General features: G+C 31.9%; 1 protein-coding gene across 5 annotated transcripts in view; it reads right to left on the bottom strand.

Moving 5' to 3' along the window:
- The window catches only part of LOC127720077 (zinc finger protein rotund-like), a 180,253-nt gene that overhangs the window by 65,289 nt on the left and 91,773 nt on the right, over positions 1–23,191 (bottom strand). For 4 of the 5 annotated variants that reach the window (XM_052226477.1, XM_052226478.1, XM_052226475.1 and 1 more), the window contains one exon: positions 20,914–20,956. In XM_052226477.1, coding sequence (XP_052082437.1) covers positions 20,914–20,956 — 43 coding nt within the window. Of the gene's footprint in view, positions 1–12,471; positions 12,738–20,913; positions 20,957–23,191 lie in introns of those variants that run through there. The other variant, XM_052226480.1, reaches the window with a different exon arrangement.

Here is a 23,191-nt window from a genome sequence, read left to right as displayed (position 1 = left end):
GTTTGTTGGTGATAATATACGTATAGTGTAAAACTGATTATCTTGTTTGTCCATTTGTCATGTTGTCATTTAAAGTACCATTTTGCTACAAAAACATCAAATGAGGGGCGAGTACAAGAAAAAACATCCATGATGTACTTTACAAAAAACAGGCAAACAAATAAGTCTGTTGGTGGTTGTATACTTATAGTCACTGATTGGGAACTCATACCGGTCATTTTCTTTGTCTGTTTATCCAGATGCTTTTTTTAAAAGGTGCAATTTTTCTACACAAACATCAAACCAGGTATGGTTACAAAAATAAATCCATAATGTACTTTAAAAAAACAGAGGCAAAAAGAAGTCTATAGGTGATTGTATACTAATATAGTCACTAACTGGGAAATTCATAGTGACCAAAATATTTGTCCATTTGTCCAGTTGTTGTTTAAGGGACATTTTGTTACACAAATATCTACCTAGGGATCAAACATTATAAGAAAAAACTTTATCGAAAACGAAAATATGTTTTTCTATATAGTTTTTTCTTGGTATATCAAAAGATAATGTCCCCTAAACTGTTTATGACAATGTTGTATGAAATTTTCTATGAAGTTCTGCAACCAGTATTAGAGTGCAGGATGGCATGAATTGTTCAGAAGACTAAATACTTTGAGCTTGTTTTCAGGAACTGCAAGCATTCATTATACAGTATAATATAATTGTTTTTTTTATTTTGTGTTCCTATTGTTTCTTAAAACTTCATTTTAGAGTAAAGTGCTTTTCCTGTCCCAAATCTATTGTTTGTCCTTTTAAGTACATTTTTTCAAACTTTTTTAGGTTAAAAAAAAGGCGGGAGGGGTAGGATTTTATAAAAATCCTGTTTACCATGCCACATTTTCATGTGCTTTTCCAAAGTCACAAACCTTATCTGGGGTTGAATAACGTCTTATCATTCTGTATATTGCCTTGTAGATGTCTTTATATTTATTTCAGTGTTGGGTTGCTGTCACTTTTATTCATATTTAATAATTTCAAGCCATAATACATCCATCTATCCTACCATTAAAATAAAGTATTCTCTGCAATTTTACCTTATATTTGATTGATTGATTTTTGGTGTTTAACACCACTATCAGCACTATATACTGGCAGTCAGTTTTTATTGGTGGAGGAAGACGGAATGCACAGAGAGAACCACTGACCTTCAAAAGGAAAAATAGGTTATCCTAGTCAACTGAGATATAAAGATTCTACCACTGCAACAAGTGTGTTATGATATTTCTCCACTCGAGACAGTTACATTTAAATATTTAAAGCGTGAGGCTAGCCAAGCTTTTTAAATATTTAAATTTAACTGTTGAGAGTGGAGAAATATCCTAATACACGAGTTATAGTGGTGGAATCTGTTTCTCTTATGATTTTCATCCTTCCTTTTCAAAGATTTGCAGAAAGTTGTGTTCTTTATACGTGATGTCATCAGGCATGGCTGCCTTTTTTCAGGACGTCACAATAGGAAATTCAGAAGAAATCAAGAAACATTCAACGTCATAATTAAATTTCGACCAATCATTTGCTTGAGAACAGATATTTCACTAGTGAGGATAAACATTTTTCTCATACTGCTCAAGAAATATGAAAATAGCACAAAAATTAGAGAATGGAATCTAATGCACCTGCCAAGTGCTGGGTTTGAATTCACCACCTCAGTGTTGCCAGGCAGATGATATAATAGATAAACTACTTAGACCACTCTGCCACCCAGGCTCCTCAAATGCAGAAGGCCAAGAGTAATTATAAACTGGTCCGTCATTCTATCTAAATCTCCACACCAAAGGAACGGGTTGGAGCCATTGTCACCTTGGCATTAATAGGATGAGTCTTACAACTTCAACGATTCCCTACGAAATTGACCAATTATATTGACATGAACTTTTGACAACTTGACCTCAAATGTTAATACTGTACGTGATGCCGCAAAATAAAGAATTATCTGTTAATTAACCCCATGGTGGTAGCGAAGATAAATGCCTCATGAGCGTGTTATCATATTCTTGACAAACTGAACCGGCATCTTTCATTTCCTTGAGAACTCAGTAAGGATATAAATGTGCTAATTTCTCGTTTGAGTTCCTGTCAATATAATACACAATAAACACATCACATGATGCACTAGTCTCATCTAAATTATTAAATTACGTAGACCAAAAGCTGACCATGGGATTTAGGCAGTACCTGTTATTAGTGTACGTTGAGTAAACACAACAGGGGTCCAGTTAAGAGTAATTAGTTAAGAAATAATTGAAATGTGTTATCAGCTACATATCTGACTTATTTCTTGTGACCATCTAATGAATCTTATCAACATATTATAAAAGCTTTGACTTTTTAACTTTATTCAAGCAATCAAAAAAGTTGAATTATTATACCTTCTTTTTTTGCGACTATTCCTGAATATTTAATGGGATATCTAGATGTCAGGCAAATGTTTTCCTTATCTTTTTTATTTTTTTACTGTAGTTTACCTTTTCAACAATTAAACAGTCAAAATTTTTAATATAAATAAATAGAAATTTGGGCGTAACCATCAATAAGACAGCAAAAATGAAAAAAAAATACAACAATAATATGTGTCTGTAACACACCATGTCCTGCCTGCATTATCACATTAACATGTTCAATGAACTGTGAATTCTTGGAAAGAACCCTAATTTGACATATATATTAAAATAGTAATAAATAAGAGTACCAAATTTCATGTTGAAAACTTTAAACTAACTTAAACCATAAACTGTTGACACAGAGATATGTCTCACCTGTAGATAATTTTGATAGTGAAATGCAAATGTTGAAATTAAAAAAACAATACTTTAACAAATAAATTACACAAAATACTCAAAGTCAAAGAGCCAAATTAATTTCTGATATATAAGATATGCAAATGTTAATACAACTGCATACTAAATATCATTGACTTATCATAAGTGGTTTCCTTTAAACTGACCAAATCACAAACTTTAACAGGTAAACTATGCTGAAGTTTCAAAGTCAACAAGAAATGATTGTAACAGGATGCTGCTACGAAGTCTCCCAAACGAAGCTCCCATAATTCGTAATTCCCAGTGTTGCCTGACATTCGACAAAGTCAAGTGAAATTTTGTTTGGTCCAGTAAAGTTATATGCATTAGTGATGCCTGGGGACTAACCCTGTATATCATTCAAATTATCTTGGCATGACAAACCAGAATATATATGGTTTAGGGGTGGGGATCTCGACCATTTACAAGATACTAGAACATTGGGGGTGGAGGGAACCCCTGGGGACTAACCCTGTATTTCATTTGATGTACTTTATCATGACAAACCAGAATATATATGGTTTAGGGGTGGGGACCCGACCATTTACAAGATATTAGAACTTCCTCAAATGGCAGGGGGTCAGGATGACCCCTGGGGACTAACCCTGTATATCATTCAAACCATCATAGCATGACAAACCAGAATATATATGGTTAAGGGGTGGGGATCTTGACCACTTACAAGATATTAGAACTTTCTTAAATGGCAGGGGGTGGGGGTGACCCCTGGGGACTAACCCTGTATTTCATTTGATGTGCTTTATCATGACAAACCAGAATATATATGGTTTAGGGGTGGGGATCTCGACCATTTACAAGATATTAGAACTTTCTTAAATGGCAGGGGGTGGGGGTGACCCCTGGGGACTAACCCTGTATTTCATTTAATGTGCTTTATCATTTAGAACATTTTCAATTAAAAAGATTGTAGGTATCACAAAAGGTTTTCAATTTATAATCATTTGAAAATTTTAAAAAATAAAATCCCATAGGGTTCTATAGTAAAACCCTCTTTTCTTTTTGCCAATCAAAGTACCCCTTTATAAACCCCATTGCACAAACATAACCCTGATTGCACCACTAGACATGTTAGTCTAACATATTGTGAAACCCTAAATTAATCTGACAAGCGGTTTTGGAGAACGGGTGCGGACAAGTTCAAATTTAAAAGCGGCGGAAGAAGAAGAAGAAGAATAATAATAATAATAAGAACTGAGCAAAACCAATAAGTCTTCCCAAACTTCGTTTGGGAGACTTAATAAACCATGACTGAGGGGGCTGGGACAAATAATTTCCATGGAAATGAGAAGTGCCAATGCTTATACAATTGAATACCAAATATCATAGACTTACCATTAGTAGTTTTTCTTAAATTGACTTGATCATAAACTAACATGTAGACTATGAAATTGTTTTAAAGTTAATAACCAAATAATCTCCATGGATATGAAAAGTGCCAATGCTTGTACAACTGCATACCAAATATCATTGACTTATCAAACATTAACATGTAAACTATGCAAAAGTTTCAAAGTCAGTAGACCATGACTGAGGGGACAGGGACAAATAATCTCCACGGAAATGAGAAAAGTTTGTTGTACTTTGACCTCTAAATGTGGTTTTTTTTTTGCTGATGTTTTCATGCAGTTGATTGGTTGCTTCCACCTACAAATAAACCCTACAAATTTCTATCAAATCACATGAATATCATTTAATGCATCACTCTAGACTCCCATACAAAGGTTTATTTCCTCAGTTTAATTCATGAAAACATTAGTTACTATCTCCTTACAGTCATCTGTTCAATACTGAATATCATTGCGTAATATAATAGAATTTTTTATTTTTACTCTACTTAACACTGGAGCAAATGCATGTGACAATTCATATATATTTATTGCATATAAAAACTGCATAAAAACTCCATAAAAAGTTTTATATTTCATGGCTGATCTGAGATGGAGCATAGTCACCAAAAGCATTATTTTTTCACTGTCTAGTGGTTTTCAACAGAGAGTCGATATTTCTAACTATAATTAATTCCATGGGAGAATATTTAATGATATGTTTCTCAATTACATAATAAAAACAAACTATATGAGATGGATTTTTTTCTTTCATGTACAAACATGCATACTGTACTTCCTCGTAGGGATAAAAGAAAAGAAAATACATTGTAACTAACGAGCTGACTGAATCAATCAACTTCATTGAATCAGAATAGTTTTTTACTAATGGAGAGACTATGTTATGTCATTCTTTAGATTGATTGACTGATTTTTGGTGTTAAACGCCACTTTCAACACCTTGGCTATTTCGTGACGGCTAGTTTTTATAGGTGGAGGAAGCTGAGTGCCCAGAGAGAACCACCAACCTTCGTTAGGAACACTGACATTCCTAGTCAATTAAGATGGGAGTCAAACGCACCTGCCAGGTGCAGGGTTTGAACTCACAACCTAAGTGTTGACAGGATAGTGATACAGTAGTTGAACTACTTAGACCACTCAGTAACAAAGGCCCATCATTCTTTGGATGAATGGAAAAAAAATTCCAAGTAAATAATGGAGATACTATGTCATTATATGTCATATGATTTTTTGGATGAATGGAATCAGAAAATCTTTTTACTTATGGAGATACTATGTCATAAATGTCATGTCATTTTTTTTAGGAATGGGATCAGAATACTTTGTAACTTATGCAGAGACTATGTCATTACATGCCATATCATTTTTGAAGGAATGGAGACATAATACCTTGTAACTTATGCTGAGACTATGTCACTTTATGTCATGTCATTTTTGGAGGAATGGAGACAGAATACCTTGTAACTTATGCAAGACTGTGTCATTATATGTCAAGTTATTTTTAACTTGTACAGATACTATGTTACTGTATGTCATGTAATGTTTGGAAGTATGGAAACAGAATACTTCCTTTTAAATAACGGAGAGACTATGTCATTATATGTCATGAATCAGAATACAAATGTACCTTGTAATATGTCATTATATGTCATTTTTTACCCAGATAAAAGTCCATTTGAAGGCTGTTTTCAAGCTCCTAATCATTAACAAGACAGAAAAAATCCAGTAACATTAAACTTGCTTTTCCCCTCAGATGGCAGTATCTATTGAACCATTGGAAATAGAAGTCTTTCTTTTCATTTCCTATTCAAGATGAAGACTAAATGTCTAAATGGGTTATTGTGTTGTTAGGTTGATGTCTCGTTGATGACCAGTAACTAAGGATCCTGAAATTTTTTCACACAATTTAGGGCCTTCTTTTACTTTAAGGGTCCCAACATTACTATTAAATAAAAATGGAGGGTCCCAAAATATATAGTGTATTTAAAATGCATTGTGCTGCTGTTTTATTATATACTGTTGTATTGCTTGTTTATATAGTATTTGCTTGTATATAGGTTGTGGGACCCCTAAAGTAAAAGAAGGCATTATTGCACTCTTTTACTAAAAATTACCTATAATAATTAAAATTTGGTTTTTTTTAGCAACCCATTACTTCTCGCCCATTTCAAACACTTAGCTGGACTGGATATATTTCTAAAAAAACTGAAAAAATCCGTTGGGAATAGCTGATCTCAAAACAGAATCCTGATAACTGTCAATTGACGTCATAAACAATTTGTATAAATATTCCCCGGGTTTTTCAAAACACCTGCACAGTAAGAAGTCAAGAAAATGGCGCCGTCCATGAAAAAACAAGAAAGTGATGTGTTTTTTATAAAAGTTTTACTCAATATCTATACGACAGAAATCAGATAAAAGGGTGTGAGGGTGTAAAATTTAATACACTTACAACAGGTAAAGAAGTGAATATTTAATATCATTACAAAAAACATACATTTATGGACTAGGACCCCGAAAGTAAAATCCAAAAATGTCAGGACCCCTAAAGTAAAAGAAGGCCCAATTTAGGTCATTTTGAGATGATTAGTTTTTCTAAAAACGTTCAAGATTGATTTATGGAATGCAGCAGTCTAAAATTGAAATGATTTTAATGACCTAAAAACAGTAAATTTCTCAGGAATCGACCATACTACTTTGGATTTTGAGAAACGAAATGAAAACCAGAAGTTTTAAGTTCATTATATGTTTTGAGTGATTCCTGATTCATCTACAAGCAGAAAATCACCATTTAAAAAAAAATTTATACCAGTAAAAGTGTTTGAATATAACTAATAATAGTTTAACTACTTTAATTTGTCAAGCAATCATTTTGCATTTTAGGATAAAGTGTCATCAAGCACAAGTTTGCCTACTGAAATATTACTTTTTCTACATAATTTAATAATAGTTTTAATTTTTAAAGCGAAAATGATGATTGTTATTAAATGATGAAATAACTTGTCATGGAATAGAATTTCTTCATAATATAAGTTCTGAGCTTGATCACTACTGTGAATAACACAGGTAAAAAGTGATTAGCGATCATGAGCCAATATCTCCCGGAGGCATTAATATGGGAAGTCTGAGAGCCCTCCAGACTATCATATAATACTGGAGTGGCAGTTGTATCACAGGAAAAACATTGCTAAACAATAATTAGTGCAAAATGACTATTAAAAAAACAATCGAAATTATTTATGTAAAAAAATATTTGAGACCTTAATATCTGTCTACCATTTAGGTCATTGACCTTTAAGAACAGGTCAAGTCTGGCTAATTTGAACATTTCTGGAGCCGAGCATCTTTTTTTTCTTTAAAGATAATAAATCTCAATTCTTTATAAAAATCTTACAATTAAAATTTGCTCATATTATCTAAAGAACAATTCAGTATAACCTCTGATCCTAATTTTCAAGATATTTTTTGAAATGAGCACATTTACATTATATTGTTGATTTTATGTGGTATTTTGTTAACAAAGAGAGATAACCCAAATTTTACCTTATGAAGAAACAACCTAATCAATATCTACAATTACATTGATGAGCAATTTATCAACAATCCATTCATTGCATTTTTTTATCACTGGTCAGTCTTTTAAATGACAATTTTTTATACCCCAAGTTCTATCAACTTACAAACTCACATTTCATTAGTAAAACTACTAATTGATATTCATTTTTACCTTTTTTACAATAAATTTTTTTTTTTAAAATACAAATTACTTATTTTCAAGTATACAGCTTTGTGAGAACTTTCAAGTGAAATCAAGGATTCTTTTTCTTCAGTATCACAATCATATCTAAATTATTTAAGAAGAAAAAAAAACAAGGATCAAATTCTTTGCAAAATATTTAAGCCTACCAACCCATTTCTTATTTAATTAAATGACCCTCCACTAAGAAGTCATCACAACTTCAAAGATTACTGAAATGATTTGAAGATCTGATTTTGGCTTGTTCATCAATCTTACTGTTTACAATTTCTCACTTTCCATTAGTGTTTTCAAGATAATATAAAAAAAATCCACAAACAATTCCATAATAGCATATCATTCAAATCATCATGGCATGACACACTGGAATATATATGGTTTAGGGGAGGGGATCTTGGCCACTAACAAAACATTTGAACATTCTCAAATGACAGGGGGTGGGAGTAACCTCTGGGGATCCACTCTATGTATCAATCAAATCATTTTCACTAACACACAGGAATAAATATGGTTGAGGGGTGGGGATCTCAACCATTTACAAGAAAAAAGAACATTCTCAAATGGTAGGGGGTGGGGTAAATCCTGCAGACTAACCCTGTATATCATTCAAATTGTCTTGGCATGACAAACTGGAATATATATAGTTTAGGGGAGGGGATCTTGGCCACTAACATTAAGAACATTCTCAAATGGCAGAGGTTAGGGGAGGAGATCTTGACCACCAACATTAAGAACATTCTCAAATGGCAGAGGGTGGGTGTGACCCCAGGAGAATAACCCTGAATATTGTTCAAATCATCTTGGCATGACAAAATGTAATATATATGGTTTAATGGGTAAGGGATCATGACCACTAAACAGCATTCTCAAATACCAGAGGGTGGGGATGAACCCTGGGGATGAACCCTGGGGATGAACCCTGGGGTGTACCCCTGTATATCATTCAAGTGGAATATATATTGTTTAGACGAAACAGATATGGCATTGTTTATAACAAGTTTCCAGGGGAACTTCTGTTATGTGGAACAAATATTATGACATTGTTTATAGCAAAGTTTCCAGGGGAGCTTCTGTTAGACAAAACAGATATTATGGCATTGTTTATAACAAGTTTCCAGGGGAACTTCTGTTAGGTGGAACAAATATTATAACATTGACATACTTCAGAGGAATAATAATATTTGTTTATCATGTGTTTACTTCACACTTGAATATAAACTTGATGAAGCTGAGATTTTTTCAAAGTATTTTTCCAATAATACACCATATCTTGACTTCATTCACATTTCATATGGTACCAAATCAGTGAGATTCTCTCGGTCAGCAAGAAAAATTATGTAAGTCATAATTAAAATAACCTTGTAAATTCAATTGACTACTGTAAATTCAGAAATTATTGCGTGCATTTATTATTGCGATTTTTCAAAAATGGATGAGAATGCGATTTTAATTATTGCGATTTCAGAAAGATCTACATACAGATCTATGTTTTAGTTATCAAAATGCGAGTTCTTATTATTGCGATACTCGCCTAGTCGCATTATTCGCATTAATAAAAACCTCACAATAATTTCTGAATTTACAGTAGTTCATCTACTGTAACACTAGTCTGTCAACACTGTGGTTGTGAATTTGAACCCGGCACATGGCAGAAGCGTTCTATTCCAATCTTAATTGATAAGGATTGTCAGTTTTCCTACAGAAGGTTGGTGGCTCTCTCCGCCTTCCTCTTTCAATAAATACTGACCACCACCATATAGCCAATAGTGATGACAGTGGCATAAAACACCAACAATCAATCAATCAATTATAATTCATTGATATATGCACTCAGCTCTGTAGTTCACTTAGTTTCACTTAGGTAAAAACAAACCAAAATCTAATAATTGTACATGAAACACCTTATAAATGTCAGGGGGAGGGGGGGAATGTTGTTAGCAAACCTCAAATTTTTGAAGTGGACATTAACACAGCTAGAACTTAACCTGACAAATGCAGTGTCTATTATGGTTTTCAAGATTTAAGACAATTAATAAAAAAATCAAAGATACCAGGATTAAAAGTTTGTACACCAGATGTGTGTTTCGTCTACAAAAGACTCATCAGTGACGTTCAAATCAAAAAGCATTTTACCCTTGTCTATTCTTAGCCATGGTGGCCATGTTTTTTTACTGAAAACGGGGGTAATACAAACTCTATACTGGATACCATGAGGATCATTCAACCCACGTTTGGTTAAAATTGGATCAGTAGTTTAAGAGAAGAACATCTTTGAAAAAGTTTACGACGACAGCAATAGCTCACTTGGCCTTAAACAAATCTTTCAGCAGCAGACTACAAGTAGGTATAATATGGCAGCTGGTGCAGTGTCATAGCATTAGCTGTATACATCTACACCAATTTCAATCAATAACTGATTTACACCATAAAATGTAGGTCTTATAATGACACTTTTTTTTCCTACATGTCTGTATTTTCAATCAATACTATTAAGAATCTAGAACACAGACATTTTTAACAGTCACAGAATGGTCAACCATGTCCCTGAGGGATATAAAATAGACTAAGTATCTCAGAATTTTTTCTTAAGACAATAACAGGATCTACGTATATACATAAAAAAATTGTTTACAAGGTAACAAATATTAACAGGATGTACATTTCACATTGAAAAGTGAGGATAAAACAGTTTTTAGATCTTGACATAATTATTGTATAGACATCAATTAATAAAAAGTGAGTCCATTCATCAGTAAAATACAGAATGTTAAAAAAGATTCAAACTTTCTCTTTAGATGCTATTTCTTGGTCTTTAAGATTAGCTTCTGTCCAAGTTTCACAACAATCCATGAAGGTTAACAAACTTATCATGTCAAAAAATTTTAATCCCAGACTGTCAGTAAATGTTAACTATAAAAAAAAGTCCATCTATCAGAAAAATACTGAAAATGAAAATATAATTCCAAAAGTGTGCTTCAGACATTATCTCTTAATCATAAAAAAGTTTCATAAAATTCTATGAAGGTTTGACAAAGTATTTGATGTGTAACAAACTTTAACCCCAGACGATCTATTTGTTAAATGTAAAGAAAACTAAGTCCATTTATCAATGATAAAAATCAAAATAAATCTTTTCAAAATTTTGCTCTTGACAGAGGCAGATTTAGAGGGTTTTTCAGGGGGCCAGGCCCCCCCTATTCTGGAAAAAATTGGTTGATTATATAGGGAATCACTGAAGCATGACTGGAGCGGGCCCCCTCTTAGGCAGTCAGTGGGCCCCCACTTATGAAAATTTCTGGATCCGCCACTGCTTGATACTGTACTTTGGTCATAAACAAGCTTCTGTCCAAATTTCATCAAATTCCATGAAGGTTTGACAAAGTTATTGATGACTGAAAAACTTTAACCTTAGACTGAATATGAATGTTAACTGTAAAAAAATTAAGTCTATTTATCAGTAAAATACGGAAAAATGAAAATAAATATTTTCCAAATTTTGCTCTGGATACTGTATTTTGGTCATAAACAAGCTTCTGTCCAAATTTCATCTGATTCCATGTAGGTTTGACAAAGTTATTGATGTCCAAAAAAACTTTAACCACAGACTGAACCTAAATGTTGACGCCGCCGCTGACAGAATCTATGATCGCTATGTCTCGCTTTCCCGAAATAAATTTTGCAGGCTCGACAAAAACCATATTAATGACCTCTAGAGGTCTTTTGATTTTTTGTAATGTTGGGTGGCTGTTTCTTTGAGGGATACTCCAATTTCACTATTATCAATTTTTTGTTGACCAATTCAAATTTCACTTTTTTAATATCTTATAGTCAGTTGAAATTTAACAGATCAGTTTAGGATAATAAGCACAGCATAAAAATAAGAAGATGTGGTATGATTGCCAATGAGACAACTCTCCACTAGGCATGCTCAGATGTGGTATTTTCCTGAAAAAAATTAACAATCGTGCATTTTAAAATTTGTCTCAGGAAAATGTACTTGGTTGAAATATATATATAGCAGTCTCTGAGCATGCCTTATACCATGAAATATCTACTGAAAAGCAGAGTTTCACTCCTTTGGTATCTATAATGTATGAAACATATCTTATAAGAAAACATGTCAATATTTGTCCTTCAATTTGTATTGTAATAACATAGTAAATTCTCTAATCTTAAACCAAGTACAAATAACAAAAAGTACTTCACATGAACATCTAATAAAGCTGGTTTACTTTTCTTACATACTTCTTTTTATTAAAAGTCAAAAAGCTACTTAAAAATAAAAAAATCTCCTTTCAGCTCCTCAGTTTTAATCTTAACCTTTCATTTGGCCTCAGTACATGTAATACTATGGACTAATCCTTATATACATGTATGAAGATAGGTATAGAAGATTTCCTTGTTAGACATACTGAATATGATCTATATAATTAAATCATCTATTTTTGCCAACTATTTACATTATATCACAAGATATTGATTTTGAGTAATAGTGAAATTGACGACATACCTGAAATAGGACCACGTAATGACAAATTCATCTAAATCCCTTCTTCATCTGTCAATCATTAAAAAGATGTCTATTTCTCCTTAATTGGACCATGAATTGGACCTTAAGTGTTTTAGTCCCCGTTTTTTTTTTCTCCTGTTACCCTATATCAATTGGGTGTGTATTCTGACAAGAAACATACATGTGGTTTTTACACAACAGCTATTACATAATCAGCCCTAGTTGTGCAGCCGTTTATGTGCAGTTTTTACACCTAGGCCAAGCATAGTCAATTTTGAACATTCCTCTACAATGGGGAATAACTCTAATTGAAAATATGACATTTCTTTCTTCCATCTTTTTCTGTCATTAAAAATATCCTTCTCTCTATCAGCAGCTAAACAAACTTTCTTTATTAAATGAAAAAGGATGTAGATTTTATCATTAAATATCTTGCATTGTCAGTCAAACAGTTCTTTTCAATTTTTTGTGAAAATTTAAATGTCCATTATTTGAAGAAAAAGACGCATTGTCAACAGTGATTTAAATGACATCACGACACCTAGTAATTAAAGAAACTCTATTTTTCCTAAAAGTCAATTTTTTATTCAAAACTTGTTAAACTGTTAAATCAATCTGTCCAATTATAAATTCCAAAAATTCAAGAGGTTTGAACCCAGGAAATGAAAAATGTGATCAAATATCATTGCACATTTTAATTCAATTACAGACAGATTTCTTCATATTTTGTTCATCATATCTACATCAAAATCTGAAATTTGCATTAAAAAAACACTTTTAAATTTAGCCTAGCATTATCAATTCATAGATATACTGTTATAAAGCTGACCTGGTTCACTGTCAATTAAAGTAAACTATTATAGAACTGCAATTGTTCAATAGGGTCCAACTGAAGATATCATTTAGTATTAGTTTAAACAATATTTATTCAGATAAATCATACTATTATATTTATATACAATATAATACACTTGACATAAATATCTAGGATTCATTCTGCCACTCATTTCACAAAAAATCTTACGACAAAAAATACTCTTAAATCATTACTGTTTCAGTTTAACCTACTACCAAATACTGTAGCAAGATTTTTTGTAGAAAGAGCCCGTGCCTCCTAATCATTTAGTATTATTCATATTAATAGGTAAATTAATGGCCTTCAAATTAAGAAATTTTCTTTAATATTTATCTTACAAATCTTTGTTTTTAACTCATTATATATAGTTAAAACAAATTCTTTTTCTCCCATTTGTTCTGTGTGCCAAAATTCAAATTTATGCAAATACATGGAATATATAGCTAAATAAATGTGGATAGTGTCCACATGTGGACACAGATGATGCCCCGCTTGCATATCATATAGTTATAAAGGGACATAACTCAAGAACGATAAAAGTGACGCTACCCAAATTTGAACTTGATCTGAGTTTTGTGGTTGCAAGTCTCATAACATTTGGTTGAGGCTAACTTAAGTAGAGAACAGAAACTAAAAATTCAGCAATTTTTCTATTTGAAAACACGCATAACTCTAGAACGGTTGTGTATAAGTTTTATAACATTTGGTTGAGACAAACTAAAGTAAGAGAACGGAAACGAAAAATTCAGCAATTTTTATGTTTAGAAAGGGACATAACTCAAGAATGGTAAAAGTGTCGCCACCAAATTTCGTACTTAATCTGTATTATGTAGTAATAAGCATTGTGTATAAGTTTCATAAAATTTGGTTGAGGCAAACTAAAGTTAGAAAACGGAATCAAAAAATTTGTACTTGATCTTAGTTTTGTGCTAATGAATATTGTGTATAGGTTTCATAATGTTTGGTTGGAGCAAACTTAAGTTACAGAATGGAAACTAAAAATTTTGCGATCTTTCAATTTCTAAAGGAGCATAACTCAATAATGGTTAAAGTGACACTACCCAAATTCAACTTGATCTGTGTTTTATCAGTGGAAGTCAAAATTAAACATTGCATTGTATAAAGCATTGATTGTAGTTGATTCAACTATAATCATGGACAAAGGAAGATAACTCCAATTTTAAAAATTACTTGATATTAAGAAGAAAATAAAATTTTTGCAATTTTTCCATTTATAAAGGGGCATAACTCTAGAACGGTTACAGTGACAGCACCAAAATTCAAACTAGTCCTGTTTTTTGTGGTAATAAGCATTGTGTATAAGTTTCATAACATTTGGTTGAGGCAAACTTAAGTAAGAGAACGGAAACGAAAAATTTTGCAATTTTTCCATTTATAAAGGGGCATAACTCTAGAACGGTTAAAGTGACGCCACCAAAATTCAAAATTGATCTGTGTTTTTATGTAATAAGCATTGTGTATAAGTTTTATAACATTTGGTTGAGGCAAACTTAAGTTAGAGAACGGAAACGAAAAATTTTGCAATTATTCCAATTTTTAAAGGGGCATAACTCTAGAATGGTTAAAGTGACGCCACCAAAATTCAAACTTGATCTGTGTTTTGTGGTAATAAGCATTGTGTATATGTTTCATAACATTTGGTTGAAACAAACTTAAGTTAGAGAACAGAAACTAAAAATTTTGCAATTTTTCCATTTATAAAGGGGCATAACTCTAGAACAGTTAAAGTGACGCCACCAAAATTCAATCTTGATCTGTGTTTTGTGGTAATAAGCATTGTGTATAAGTTTCATAACATTTGGTTGAAACAAACTTAAGTTAGAGAACGGAAACTAAAAAATTTGCAATTTTTCCATTTATAAAGGGGCATAACTCTAGAACAGTTAAAGTGACGCCACCAAAATTAGATCTTGATCTGTGTTTTGTGGTAATAAGCATCATGTATAAGTTTCATAACATTTGGTTGAGGCAAACTCAAGTATGAGAACGGAAACCAATTTTGGGACGTACGTACAGACGGACAAGGATAAAACTTAATGCCCCCATGGCTACGGCGCGGGCATAAAAATGAATAAGACATACCATCCACTTATCATTCAGAATATATCTATTAATAATTGATTTATATATTTAATCATCAAAAATAGGGCATGAAATATTTGTTACTTGACATTGAGCATACAATAACCAAATATCAATTTATCTTTGTAAAAATGTTAGAAAAATCTTTTAAATAATATAGTAATGAAAAAAATATATTCACGGCCTTATTTTTTCTTCACAATGTTGTTTTTGGTAAAACATATATAAACCGCAAATACAAAAATATTCTCTAAAAATGCCCCTAAGAAAGACATGGTATTATTCTTGCGGGTTTTTTTACCACAACTTTATGTCGTATCAACCTGTCAGCCATCAATAATAATTTAATGACCAAAAAACAACAAATTAGATGGCAAGAAATTCTTAACTCTAGGTTCACTGTTTCCTGGAAGATTTAAAAGGGAAAAGTTGAATTCAACTTTCTACTTGTAGTAAAATTCAATGAGCTCAATTTCAGATTCCATTCATTATTTTAAGGGGAAACAGGGGCCCAGGCCTCCCCCTTCTCCCCCTTATGAAGCTACATATATGGCTAATGCATAGACTTTTTACATGTCCTACTCCAAAAGTTGCCTAGTTTGGGGGGCCCCTTTTTTCAATATCCTGGATCGGCATTTGCTATTTTCTGACTGAAGTCACTGAATCTATATTGCTGGTCCTGTCAAATTTCGATTTTAGTAACTAAATCTATAACATAAGCCAAGTGATACCTTTCATGAAAATTCTTTTATATGGAAGTGAACAATATCAATTTTTTTCATTTGTCCCTTTGAATTTTAGCCGAAATACTCAATTTTCACTGCAGAGTGCATATCATTATATTCATTGTAAGACCTCTACATTATTCTGTAATATTGGCAATATATTACATTTAAAAAATAAATGGCAGTGCATGTATATAATTAATTCCACAAGGTGTAAACATTTAAGTGCTGCCTCTGTTTTTTTTCTTTTTGGAGAGAAATTAGATGAAGCCTTACGATTTGAAATTGGAATAATATATTATATTGGCAAAAGCACTAACCAGGCCCGTTATAAGTTCAAGGTAGGGTCTCAGTTCTCCTCCTTTTCCCACTGAAACCAGACATGTTTTTTTCAAAATGTATTATTTCTAAGGAAAATTGAAATTATTAAAGACTTCTTGCTTTGAAAGGGCTGCTGATCGTTAACTAGCATCTGGGCTTTACAGGTAAGTTTTTATTATATGAGGGACCAAATTAATTGAAAATCCACTTCTTTGAATTACTGAAATTGGCTTTTTTTTTCTTTCTTAAAGCTCAATATCAAAGCATAGGTGTGTTACTTTTTAGGGGAGGGACCAAATTAATAGAAAATTCACCTCTTTGAATAATGGAAAGTGACATTTTATTTTGTTATAGCCAAAGTGTGTCTCTCTTTGAGGGAGGGACCAAAACAATAGAAAATTCACCTCTTTGCGTAATGAAAATTGCCAATTTTTTTTTTATCATAGGCTAACATCAGAGCTTGTATGTGGTCCTTTTTAGGGGATGGACCAAATCAATAGAAAATTCACCTCTTCAAATAATGGAAATTGGCAAAAGTGGTATTCCCTTGCAATGAATTGATTTTGTGAGACTTTGACATTATAATAATTTTCTTTGTAATTTGCTGCGGATCAGCTGGATAACTCATTAAGATATTGTTTTCTTACATGTAAGTGATGCTTCTGACATTTAATGCAAATGATGCAGTAATGCAGAATTGTTGTAATATCTTTTATGTTTATGATATAAGATTTGAAGTTCTTAAGGTGACTTCTCTTTTGCAGCTATGAAAGAATTATTGGTTATTGATGGTTCTTCAAATAAGAGGGAGTTCCTTGTCTACAATCTCTTAAGGGTGTGAACAAACTTAAATGAGATATAGCCAAGAAATAGCCTCGGTTTTGAAAGACCATTGATAATCTGTTAACGCTATTTTCTAAGGCAACTTCATTTACATAGGCTTATGATGTCATACATTCTCTTTCTCCTGGACTGTGAAAAACCCATAAAACTCGAGAAAAGTTCATGCAGTGTGAACATTGGGAAGATATGTACTCAGTATATATAGCAATCTAAAATAAATAATTGGAAAGCACATTTTAAACATAAATTATGAATCTTTGGTTCAACATAAAATTTTCTCTGGTGAATTTGTGTTGATGGATTGCTGTCTCATTGACTCAAATAACTTGAGTTATATGGGTTTATATTATTTATTTTAAGTTTTGCAAAGTGGGTGGACAGTGTATTTTGGATTGAGGCAGAAAGAAATTTAGTCCCCTCAAAGAGATGTTGCAAGTATTCTTTTACTTTCATAGAGCTATGCGATCCCCCAACATGAGGTATGAAATCTAATGTCCCATCAACACAATATGGTTTTATAATTATACATTCTACAAGGTCAAACTAATGTCAATAATAAATACATATACTCCTACATGTATATATTAGGGGTGGAGATCTCATTTCTTTTTAATCCATTAAAGAGAGCTAATGATGTCTTTGCTTTAAAAAAAAATCAGCTTTTTTTTCTTTATATAAAAATGTATTCATTTTAGTAGCTTGGCCTAATCCTGCATATTCTTATTGATAGTTTTTATGCACAGACAAATTTATCTCTTCTAACATTATATCCCTGTCTGATACAACCAAAGGTGTTCATGTGAGAGTTATATAATACCCTAATTTTAATGTGAGATTTTTGCATCAGTGAATTTTCACCTGTACCAACAATCGACTGATGAAAGTTGTTTGATAACAGGTGTTTTACAGGTAGAAAAACTTCCCAGGTGTTGTGAAAATAAAATCTGTGTCTGTCTGCAGAAGATCAGTTATATAGATAATGATTTATAAGAGAGAGAGGTCAGCATGAAGTACATATGCACTAGAAAAAAAAAGTCAATATTTTCAAAGTATATTCAGTAGCATTTAACATACAGCTAAAAAATTCAAATAAAAAAAAAAATCATTTTATTTTATAAAAGTGCTCAGTGACAAACATGATTTATTAGTTACTTCACAAAAATCAATGATGGTTGAATTACTGCCCTTGAATTTCAAATGTTACATAAACTACTGTGACATAGCATTTTCTTATTTAACACTAAAATTAAACTAATGGGTAACAAGTAAATGGCATGAAATTAAAACTGAAAACAAGCACAAATACAGTATTGAGTTATAAGTGGGAGCTTGGCTGAAGTATTTTTTTTCTATTTTCTTTTCTTTTTTCATTTTTGTTTGGGGGAAGGGGAGGGGTTGAAAGAATACACCCTAAAAGGACTTGTCTCCTGTGTTGGAGCTTTTTATAGTTGTAATCTCCTTCTTTCTCTTATGTTTCAATAAGTGGATCTTGTCATGATGTATAAAATGTCCAGTGGCAAATATTTCATGCATATTCAGGACATATATATATATACATTGTATTAGGGGTGGAGATCTCAATGCGTTATAGTTTATTAAAGAGAGCTAACAATGCCGAAAGTTATATCATATAATATGACTTGTAGTGGGTTGAAAATATACATATATATATGACTTAAATGTTTGGAATTAAGTTTTTTGTAAGTTAATAATAAAAGATCATTAATTTGAAGGGTTGGGAATGTCTGCTGGGACAATTTTTTGTGAGTTAATTAAAAAGATCATTAAATTAAAAGGGTGTGGAATGTCTAATATGAGATTGGAATACTGAAAATTCAAATTTTTTGTGTACACTTATCATTGCTGTTGTAGATTAACTGATGCAAATGCAGGATTAATTATTGGGACTTCAGGAAATGCTTCTGACAAATTGTGTTATCAAAATTTAAAATGCATGTTTTAGTTTTAGTGACACATATGGAAATTATAAAATATATGATTAAAGTAGTATGATGTAACTGTTCATGGTATCAATGATCACGGATCTTACTTCATTGCAAACCTCAATTCAATTAAAGTTGGTTAACATATTCAATTAGGTGTTTTCCTGCATACTCATGTTTTAGTAACAAAGGGCAGTAACTCTAAAAATATAATCTGATCACCACAAAACTTCAAATGTAATGAAGTTATTTTGTCATGTCATTAGTCAAATATTTATTGTTATAGTAGGAGATATTACGCTGACAAACTTTCCCTCACGTAGAAATAACGAAATCCAATGTGTTAACAAACTTCCCCTCATGCTGAAATAGGAAAGTCCATTTTCTCACAACGGGAAACCCCAGAAATCAGTTAGATCATATATGATCAAATAGGATGTGTAACAACTACATTTTCACCATGGTGCTGTTAAATATAATAGGATATCCTGCATCTATCATGCTTTACCATGAAATAAGGTGAAATTTCTAAAAGAACCCCTCCTACATTATTGTAAGCTATTATTTTGCATTAACTATAATATTGTGGTGTATACAAAATCATCAGAGTTCCTCACTCTTTTTTTCCCTGGTGGTCCTTGAAGAAAATCTTCTTGGTCCTTGAGGAAAGTTTGCTGGTCCTCACTGTTATTTCTATTACAAAATACCAAAATTTTGTCGGTCCTTTGCAAAATTTTGGTAGTCAAATCCTATGGACCACCACTTATTGCGATCTCTGAATCATAGACATTTGTCCCTTTTAAACAACTAAAACTAGCGGTTATATTTTTTGTATTAGTACTTCATTATAACTATGCTTTACTAACATGGCATGAAGAAGCCATCAATCCACCAATATTCCCTATATGCTTCATTTCGGCTGGTGTTTGTATAAAGCCCCCACTGTTTTCAAGACTTGCTTGTCATAATTAAGTTTAAAATTTGTATTAGTAATTAGTTAATCCTCATTATGTATAATAAAAGGCTGCAGAAAAAAAAACCATGTATTTACCAGAGGAATATAATATCCTAATAAAACGCTAAGCAAAAAAATGCATTGCACCAGTGTTAACAGTTGGAGCAGACTTATTTCTATCCAATCTTTGCTACTTTTTGTAAGATAGAATTCTTGGATCTGTGTATTATGAGTTTATTCTTCAGATTTGAGTTATCTCTCTTTGAACTATAAAGGCATCTGACTTTTTGAAAACCCTAAACTGACCTCTAGATGTCTTTTTAGGCTTTATGGCACTGTTGGGTTGATGTTTGATTGATATAACCCCCTTGTCTTTCACTTCATTAAAAATTTTCAAAACCCCTTAATTTTCAAGTATTTTTTTTATCCAGAACAAAAGCCTCATTAGATTTGTTTCCAATTTTAATTTCTATTTTTTCATAAACAAATTGGAAAGTTAATGTTAGGCTCTTAACAGAACTGCTCTTTGTAATGATATGTGATTTATTGCATAAAAAGTGAAAACTATAGACTACAGACCATTAAAATATGTTTACTGTGTCAAAACAGTGGAGTATTTTAATTTTCTGTACAGGCATCAACAAGTTTTTTACTCTTTGGAGTATAAAAGCACAAATTCTGACATAATTCACTTACCTGCTGAAGGATTAACAGGTCCTGGATCTGGTGCTGGCGAACCCTGAAATAGACAAAATTATTTGACTAAAAATCTCTTTTGAATTATCTCCCCTTATATACTAAAAAATATTCTTGACTGAAAAAAGATGATAATGACAAGCAACTGTTCTTATTTATGTGAACCTGTTACTTTCCCTTTAAGTTTTGTACTGGATAGAAGAAAATGCATAAAGTGAAACATGCTTACCAGTGGGAAACTTAAAATGTAAACAATACTACAATTGTCCTGAATATGCATATCGCTATGCTGATCTAAATTATCCAAACCGACAACAATAGAAGATAATCGCAGTTAACAGTACTTGATAAACACTACCTAGATTCAATTGGGATGATTTTTCAGAACAAAAAAGTTCTTTTTAACACGCATCTTGGTATGTCATGTCATGTCATGACACTATTTCCCATTGCCAGAGGTTTAAAACTATGATCAGAACTATACTTATTTAAATGAGGACAACGAACTTTATCAGGATGTTCCTTGTCTGCTGTTTCCTTTAAGGACATGCAAGTTTACATTTTCTCTACGGTCTTGGTTTTCATCTATCTTTTTAGTTGTCTCAAGTGTTTCAGGTGACTTTCAACGTTATGATTTTCATTAATGCTATCAATTATTCTTATCTCCTCACTAACTGAACTTAAATTAATAAACAAAATACTTCAAGACAAAGGAAAAGGTGAAAAATGAAAATACTGGTGATTCGGGTACCAAGTTTTGTGGATAGAAGGAAAATTCCATTTTTGTGGATATCTAAATTCATGGTTTTTCCAAAGTCTGCATACAAGGCTAGAAATTTGTACTTCCTTCATTATTTAAATTCGTGGTTCACCTTCACCCATGAAATCCATGAAAATAGATATCCCACGAATTATACATGAATCCACAGTATAGAAAGAAGACAAGGTTGAAGAAAATATGAAAAAGGATAAAAGAGTCCATTAAACCCAAGAGAACCTGGTCTTGAAAGAAGACTATATTCACATTCCAGTATAATCTAAAATATTTCATTCGAATGCATTTTCTATACTAAAAATTTTGCAGACGACAATAAAAATGTCTCTCCCAACTATTAAAATTGAAATCTTTGTAATTTGTATCCTTCTGATATTTCATCTTCTGTCATAAATTGGGATAATACCATAGAATTACGACAATTTATTGATAAATGTTATGCAATGACTATAATGCTAGATTGTAATATAAAATTAGACGGCAGTTTATACCCACTCAAACAAGGTAAGTTTGAAGAATTAAAATTATTCTGCAGTCATGTGCTACGCACGCTCAGCTGTCATGGAAAAGAAATTCCTTTATAATATTAGTTCCAAATGAAAGAAATATTCTGGAATATTATTACTTCCAATGGAAGAAATGTAACAGTATTTTTTCAGACATAGTAAAGGGTATATAATTTGTTTTCCAACAGGAACAGATATTATACCACTGTTTATCAAAAAAAAATTCATATGAACTTCTGTCGGAGGTTTACACAGCTTCTAACGGTTGGGACTTATATTCAATTTGAAAACTCTACAGAAATATCTTAAAAAGTCAAAAAGTTTTCCAATACAATGCAGACATCTATTCTGATTCTAAAATATTCGTTTTTACTTTGATTTTGCAGATACTGCAGTTGAAACCTTATTGATGAATTGCATTAAATACTTGTGAAATATAAGTAATGAGTTAAAAAAAAACTTTAAAAAAAGATTTATAACAATGAGGATAATAGCTGAAATTATCTTAAAATGGAATTTTTGATCAAATGCTGAATTGAAACTGTTAATTAATTTTTATTTCCAAAGTCATATTTTTGCCTTCACCTTTGATGTCTAGACTTGAAACTTCCTAGATTTTATGCACTACCCACTCCCAAGTAGAAAAATGGGATGCAAGACTGGATTTCTATGAAAGTTATATGTTTATTTCTTTAGTCATGTTATGACCTTGAGCGTTAGCCATAACAGTGAAAGTGAAATATTTAAGCCCTTCCAACTATCAAAACATGGAAATGTTGATGTTTATTCAATACAATACTAGATATCTTTTTCTCTGTTAATCTATATCCACGAAAATTAGTATCCCAGGAAAAATAATGAATTTACAGTGGTAAAGAAATCTGAAATATCCAGAATAACAATACTGTGGATTCATTTATTTTCGTGGGTACCAATTTTTCGTGGATGATGGAAAACTTACTTGTTCGTGGTTATTTAATTTCGTGGTTTTGCCAAA

The sequence above is a fragment of the Mytilus californianus genome, unplaced genomic scaffold, assembly GCF_021869535.1.
Source record: "Mytilus californianus isolate M0D057914Y unplaced genomic scaffold, xbMytCali1.0.p SCAF_11, whole genome shotgun sequence".
NCBI lineage: Eukaryota > Metazoa > Mollusca > Bivalvia > Mytilida > Mytilidae > Mytilus > Mytilus californianus.
The sequence above is the reverse complement of the archived record's forward strand: the minus strand, read 5'-3'. Positions and strand labels throughout refer to the sequence as shown.